At 36.2% G+C, this 7,405-nt stretch overlaps 1 protein-coding gene across 3 annotated transcripts in view; it reads left to right on the top strand.

Annotated features, from left to right (window-relative positions):
• The first annotated feature begins 229 nt into the window (after window positions 1–229).
• LOC113226594 (multidrug resistance protein homolog 49-like) overlaps window positions 230–7,405 on the top strand; it is a 17,153-nt gene continuing 9,977 nt past the window's right edge. The window contains exons 1-6 of one of the 3 annotated variants that reach the window (XM_026459326.1): window positions 230–257; window positions 1,238–1,434; window positions 1,783–1,927; window positions 4,787–4,887; window positions 6,438–6,609; window positions 6,770–6,894. In XM_026459326.1, the coding sequence (XP_026315111.1) occupies window positions 1,325–1,434; window positions 1,783–1,927; window positions 4,787–4,887; window positions 6,438–6,609; window positions 6,770–6,894 (653 nt within the window). In that variant the 5' untranslated portion in view covers window positions 230–257; window positions 1,238–1,324. Of the gene's footprint in view, window positions 258–1,237; window positions 1,435–1,782; window positions 1,928–4,784; window positions 4,892–6,437; window positions 6,610–6,769; window positions 6,895–7,405 lie in introns of those variants that run through there. The other 2 variants (XM_026459398.1, XM_026459462.1) reach the window with 2 other exon arrangements.

Below are 7,405 nucleotides of genomic sequence, written 5' to 3'. Positions count from 1 at the left end.
GTAAAACACTTTATCTTAATCTAAAATTATGAAAATCAAGAAAAAAGAAAAGTGAGTATTATATTGTTTTTAGCAAAGCGAATTTAATTGCAATATGTTGATATGGTACTTTTGTTTGCAAGAAAGTGATTGTATTTACTGGCATTTGTTATTGTTTGCAAAATTATTTCTAGTGCAAGGGAAATATACCTACAATTTAATGCACTTTATTTTTTTTTAGAAAACCTGAGGAGCCCGTTTTGGGTTATGTCCAAATTGTAAGTACTATCAGAAATTCTAAAATCTCTTCTATATCAATGTGCATGACAATACTACGAGTTAGGTGAAGACAAGCAATAATTTTAAATTCAGTTCAGAATCCAGAGCTAGATTAAAACTAATTGGTTTTAAACCATTAAAACCAATTCTATAGCTATCCAAATCAACAACTTGTATATAAAGTTAAATTTCTTATTTGTGGATATAAAATGAATTTAGCTAATTTATTGTAATAAGATCAAATATATAACTTAAGTTAATTACGCCACCTTCTACTTTCATTTCTGTTACAATATAACCTTTATTTAATTTTTAAAAAACATTCTTTTATACTGTTTCCTGTCATAATTTTCTGTGTTTTAATTAAGAACTATGAGTAGCATTCACAGCCTTATTTTTAAGTTCACCGTACAGATTTATAGTAATACTCGCTAATGATTTGTCTCAACTAAATGTAAGTTAATTTTACAAAATTTTCATATTCTTCTTCTTGGCGTGTCGACTCTGACGTTTATATTTGTGAGGATTAGTACTTAGCGATTGAGACAGCATTATCAGTTGCGTTGTATAGGCCCTCGCGTGTGCAGGTGTAGAGACACGCAGGGCAGGACGAAAGATATGCCAAAGTCTTCTTCTTTCAAATTTTTATGAACCCATATTATAAGTGCGTTCAACAGCTACGTCCCGGGGGACCTGCCGCTCCTTGTCGTGAATTAAAAAAGTTTTATTGTAACCTAAAACAATGTTAATTACCCTGATGTTGCTTAACAATATAACTGGAACTTAATAAGATATTAAAAAAACGATTAGAGAGGGTTGTAGAGCTCGTTTCCGTGATCCCAGATTTAATAACTCAATTTCGCTAAAAGTGTAGATTATGTTAATTATGATAAGGAGGGCAGTACGTCCTATACTTATTGCATGAATTCTTTGCGGTTACAAGTCAAAATGTAAAAATTATAATATTTAACGTATCAAGTTTCGGTACGCAACATGCCTGGAGATATGCGCGACGGTGCTGGGCGTCATATTTGGCCTACTGAGCGCCGGTGGCATCTGTTACAATATGGCTAACTACGGCGAACTCAGCACCATCTTCGTAGAACGTACCTCCTACCCTGAAGAGATGTCCAGTTACCTGCCACTACTTGAACTCTTCGGTGGAGGAAGGAGACTGTAAGTTTTTTTGCCATTCGTTGGACTCACAGATTACGCTGCGTCATACAAACCTTACTAAACCAACAAAATTACAAAAGATGCTGGTTGCCTATCTCCTATTCTTAACACATTCGCTGGAAGATATATGATGGCTCTATTGAAACCCATCGTAAAAATATACAATTGAATAAATGGTTAAAGAGCCGAATGCATCGTATTACAAAAGATGATTTAAAAAAAAATTGGAAAAAATTACTACAACACTCACGACCCTGACTAGTAAAAAATAAGAATAGTTGTGGTGTCGATGGTATTATAGTTATGTACGTACTATGTCGTGTAGTGATAGCGTATTTGACCACATAGGCAGAATGCGTCCTTAGAGGAGAATATGGCCGCGCTGATCGAGGACGGCCGGGCATTGGCAGTGGGTACCGTCGTCAGCGTAGTCATCTCGATGGTCTTCTGTATGCTGTCTGTCGCCCTCGTCAACTGGAGCGCTTTGAAACAGGTAAGACAGTATACATAAATACGGAGTAGAGTCATTTTTGGCTGCAGTGCACAAATATCACATTAGACTGCTATCAAACCCTGTCAACGATTCAGAAACTATTTATAATAGAATACATAGAGTGTAACGAATATAAAGAAAGAAACATAAATAGTTTATTTGGTAACATAGCACTCGGCTTATAAATAATAATAAAAATAAAATAAAAACACTCAGGATAAACAATAAAATAAATACTTTTAGGTACATTTCAAATATTACCTATGTGATCTAAACTCAGCTTTGTCGAACCTGGATAAATGAAAAAAATTATAACTCTTCATTCAAGTAATAGACTCTAGAGACGGAGCTGAATAAAATAAAAAATGATTAGGCGTTTGAGAATCTATTGACATGTATTTGTATCTGTGATAAAGTGGCTCCGATTACTCAGTAAGCTCAGCACGACTGCCAGTGCTGTTAGATGCCCGGGTAAACAGAAAAATTCTCTTAAAAGATGATCTCAAGAAACCAACAGATTTGCAATTTTGTAATGGTAACCACCATTTCGTCATTTCAATATTTTATAGCAGCGAAACGGAAGCTATCACGTGAGGTAGGCCTGTGGACACCACATTAGGAATTGCAAGGCGCACGAACGATGGGGAATACGAAAGCTCGAGATTTAGAGTTCCAAGGGCAACTCATGTCGCGTATCCATAGTCTATTAACGGGACAATATAAAATCGACTGGGAACAGAGAAACAAAAACCTGTGTAGATATTTTGGACACGTTGTACGACTTTTCTCGTTTAAGGCGCTCCTTAGATTATCTCAGCCCGCTGGCTGAGACAATCGCCTGTAAATCAGTCAGCGTAATTTAATTTGGAAAGATTAAGTGCATTGAACAAATTTATTAACACGTCGCGCGTCGATCCCTTTTCAACATCCTTCGCGGTTAATATATTTTCCACAACGACAAACGACTAACTAACACCAAACAAAATAATTGTGTAAAATAAATATTTTGGAACTTTGTCCACTGAACATTTTGAGCATACAACCAAAATAATTTTCGTTTTGCAGAATTCGAGGAAAGTTTTGGCCATACTTAAGAGCTATTACCTAATTAAACGTTAAAATTAATTTGAAAATAAATATGTTTTACAGGTGTAGTAGCTTAGCAGGTGTAGTCTTTATTATAATAATAAAAATCAAGATTACATTCAACTAACATGATTTCAATAATAAGCAAGAATAAGTAATAACATTAAAATAACAATTGTTTTAAAGATATGGTTTTGTAATGTTCCACTTCAAAGTAAAACACATTGTGCAACTCTAACTTACCGTAAGAAAATTATTTCACAACAATCCATCACGCATGCACAACGAACAGTCGAGAGACAATGCGAAAAGCGGTTCCTTTCAATACACGCCTCGTTGAAGAGGCAATAGAACAAGTCCGGGATTCCAAGTGATACGTGAAGACCCTCGAAAATCATTTGTTCAAACTGACAACCTCTGATGCCCCAAATGCCTCTTCTAAGTCAAAGATACTTGTCGAGTTGGAAGACTTCTACATCAGCGACATATTCACATATAAGTAAATGGTGAAGCTCTTCTTGAAGGTCGGCACACTAAAGCAAGCTGTTAGCAGTAGAGCTCCTTGTGAAAGAGTTTGTCCAGAGAAGTACTGCCATCTTACCATACCTATTTCTGCCGGTAAGCAGTAACACCACGCTCCGGTTTTGTAGAGTGAAATTACAAGCGCATGGGACTTGTCAACCTTTGTCGCAGAGTAACAGGGCGCAGTGGCAGTGCACCTTTGCGATTTAAAGCTCTGAGTGGCACTGCAACTATCATGGACAGGCGTGTCGCTTACAACGACGCACACGAGTTGTTCGTCCCGTGATTACGTATCATAAAAAAGCCACATATAATATAGCACAGTATAAGTACAGCACAGTATAATCATCCTTCAGGTTCTACAATTGGCGTTACTAATTAATGAATAACGCATTTTGTTTTATATTTGTAATCTTAGAAGTATACCCAAGCATGCATATCAGCATTCGTATCGTAAATTGAAACCATTGTATTAATTGACGGCCTTCTCGTTTTGTGTTCAATTACTTGCGTATTGATCGATCAATACATCTGAAACCCATAACAGTACTGTAGGGTACTCGATATTCCATTTATTTGCCACTCAGAAAACACAAAACATACGGATAAAAATCTTACATATAGATAATAACCAAAACAAACATAATACAGATTTGGTTACTCTTTTTGGGAACTCTGTGTATGCTCAGCTATTTTCAACCAGAACCTCTCTGGCAGGAGCTACGATATCACGATGGTATACCAGATTATTTAAGATATCTTCGAGGAGAGCAAAAGGTGAAACTAAATATTAAAAATAATAACTTGCATAATATAGACCGATAAGGGCTGTCTATTTTAAGACACAAAATCATTTGTTTTCATATAAAATCACAAAAAAGACGTATTTTCTAAAATTATTTTGACAAAATTTACACAACTACGCACTTTACTAAAACTTTTTACAATGCTTTTTTAGAATCATATATTTTAACAATAGATTCTTTTTATAATTTTACTAACTTAGCATATAAATGTTAAGGAAAATAAGTATAAAATTCTGTAAAAATTTGGTAACACAAATGTGCGAGTATGTCCTAATACAACAATAAAATAAAACCGCTAAGTTGTCAAAGACATTTAGCCAGTCATATTTAAAGATACGTGTTGTGTGTAGATTTATTTACTGTTGTGTACTTTTCGCAATTACAATCGAAAAAGTCTGTGGATATTATTCGTACAACAGAAGATGATATTTATTTTCTTCTTCAGATGACGAGAATTCGAACAAAGTTCCTCCAGTCGGTGATGCGACAAGACATGGCCTGGTTTGACACGGATTCTGAATTCAATTTAGCCTCAAAAATGTCCGAGTAGGTAGTACTTTTCTCTAACTACCAATTTAGTGTTAAACTAAATACGTGTGGCGCACTATAAGTTTACGGAATGAATAAGAAAAAAATACTATAAATGGTCAGAAATTAATTTATTGTATCTCAAAATATTCTCCGTTAGCGTTAATGCACTTTTTCAAACGAATGAACCAATTTTGAAAACATTTATGCCACTCCTCCCTGAAACATATTTTTCATACTCTTCGACAGCCTCTTCAGGTGATGAAAATCGTCGACCGCCTAACTGGTTCTTAATTTTTGGAAATAAATGAATGTCACAAGGTATTAGGTCGGAACTGTAGGTGGGATGGCTCATAAGGTCAACGTTGTTCACCTTCAAAAATTCATTTGTCTGTCTGACCGTGTGAGAGCGGGCATTATCGTGGTGCAAGATAATACGGCGTTTACAGTTATTTTTACGGAGTTTGTCATTAACTTCCAGCAAATAAATGGTCGTGTATCAAACACTATTCACGGTACAACGATTCTCCAAAGCGACAGTAACCACGTGTCCACCACGTAACCACGTGTCCGTGTAACCAGTTTTATTAAAAAAAGAAGCAATCATTCCCTTAGATGCACTTTGCACGCGCGCCACTTTGGTTGGTTTCAGCTCATCTCGAAAGACCCATCACTCGATTGTTGCTTTGTTTTGGGATCGCAACTATAAATCCATGTTTCGTCACCTGTTACTATGTCCCACACCAAATTTGACGCCCCTTCGTTGAATCTGGTACGCATGGCATTGCACCAAGAGACGCGATCCGTTTTTTGAGCCTCAGTCAAATTGTGTGGGATCCACCGAGAGCACAGCTTTCTCACACCCAAATGTTTGTGTAGTATCGATTGTATTTAGCTCATGCCTATGCCTAAAGATGCCCGACCCTCATGGTATGTCATATGCCTGTCTGTTTTGATCATACGGCGCACAGCATCGATGTTTTTTTTGTTCACAGCAGTGGACGGGCGACCATCACGAAATTCGTCACTGATATTCACACGACCGCGTTTGCATTCTGCAAACCAGCTACAAATAGTCATCTTGCATGGTGCTTCATCGCCAAAAACCGTTTGAAGCCGAGCGAAGCTCCACTGAGCTGTTAAATTACACTTCAAGTCGTAGAAAATCATACTACGAAAATTTTTACGAGTTAAATCCGTGGTGATGTACACAACTAATTTCTAAAATGACGCCACAATGTAAAAACAAGTGACAATCAGATGAAACAAACTGTATTCTACAGCCAAAGAGTTCCATTTTCAAATGTTGTAGTTACTTTTTAAATATTGTTTATGTAAGTGGCCAGTTCCGGAAACTTATAGTGCGCCCTATGTATAAGCAAAATTTTAATTTCACAAAATATTTGAGCATTCCTGCAATTTCAATAAGTCATTTCGTTAAAGTTGTGTTATATTCTAATTTAATATTAATTTCGTGTAAATATATAGAATAATCCTGAAGCTTTGTCTAATTGTGTCAAAAGAATTGGTAACACTTGCTGGTTAGTGTACTGTACATTATTTGGCAGGAATATGATGAAATTGAAAGATGGTATGGGCGAAAAGCTGTCCATAGTGGCCAACCTGGTGGGCACGGCCCTTATGTGTATCGGCACGGCGTTTCCTTTGGGCTGGGAGCTCGCACTAGCCTGCGGAGCCGTGGTACCCTTCTCACTTATTGCTGCTGTTGTCTTGAGTAATGTAAGTTCGATTCAGCTGCAACTGCAAACCATGAAGAGTGTGAACCGATGTTGGCTACAACTTATAACTTCCAAAAGTCTCACTACTCATGGTCCGTTATGTATTCAAGCCTAAATGAATAGATTATACATCATGCAAGTTTTGTTTATGACTATTTCAGTACCAAACGCGTTCTTCGGTGAAAGAAATGGATGCATATAGCGTAGCAGGCAAACAAGCCGAGGAGGTTCTTAAGTCAGTGAAAACCGTCGTCGCCTATGCCGGGGAGGAGAAAGAAATTGAAAGGTTTTTGTCTGTTATGAATATAACACAATCATTTTTCAGGTTGAAATTTTATATTTATGTTTATAACACCGAAATATTCAAAGACGCTATTCCATTGTAGTGAATTGTAACCAGAATCAGCAGTACCAATTACTATCACTTAGCTACGTTTACGCCTATAAAAACAAAGATAGATAATTATTTATTTATATACTGTCGTTCTTTTCAAATTTGCTTTTCCAGTTTTCTTTGTAATCAGTTGGATGAAACGGTTAAACGAATATTTGTTCGTCATCTCACACATTTGTTGTTATAACGTAGGTCTATAAAAGAAATGAAAAGCTACGTATATACTCTTTAAAACAAATTTCAAAGTTTATGCGTGAAACGGAGAATATTTTGAGAAACAATAAATTCATTTCTTTCTTTCATTCCGTTTTTTTCTTTCATTTCAATTCTTTCATTCCGGAAACTTATAGTGCGCCATAAGTTTCCGGAATGAAAGAATTGAAATGAAAGAAAAAAACGGAAT

The sequence above is a fragment of the Hyposmocoma kahamanoa genome, unplaced genomic scaffold (genome assembly GCF_003589595.1).
Source record: "Hyposmocoma kahamanoa isolate Upper Pololo Valley unplaced genomic scaffold, ASM358959v1 100021, whole genome shotgun sequence".
NCBI lineage: Eukaryota > Metazoa > Arthropoda > Insecta > Lepidoptera > Cosmopterigidae > Hyposmocoma > Hyposmocoma kahamanoa.
Note: the sequence above shows the minus strand (reverse complement) of the source record. Positions and strands in the feature narration are given on the sequence as shown.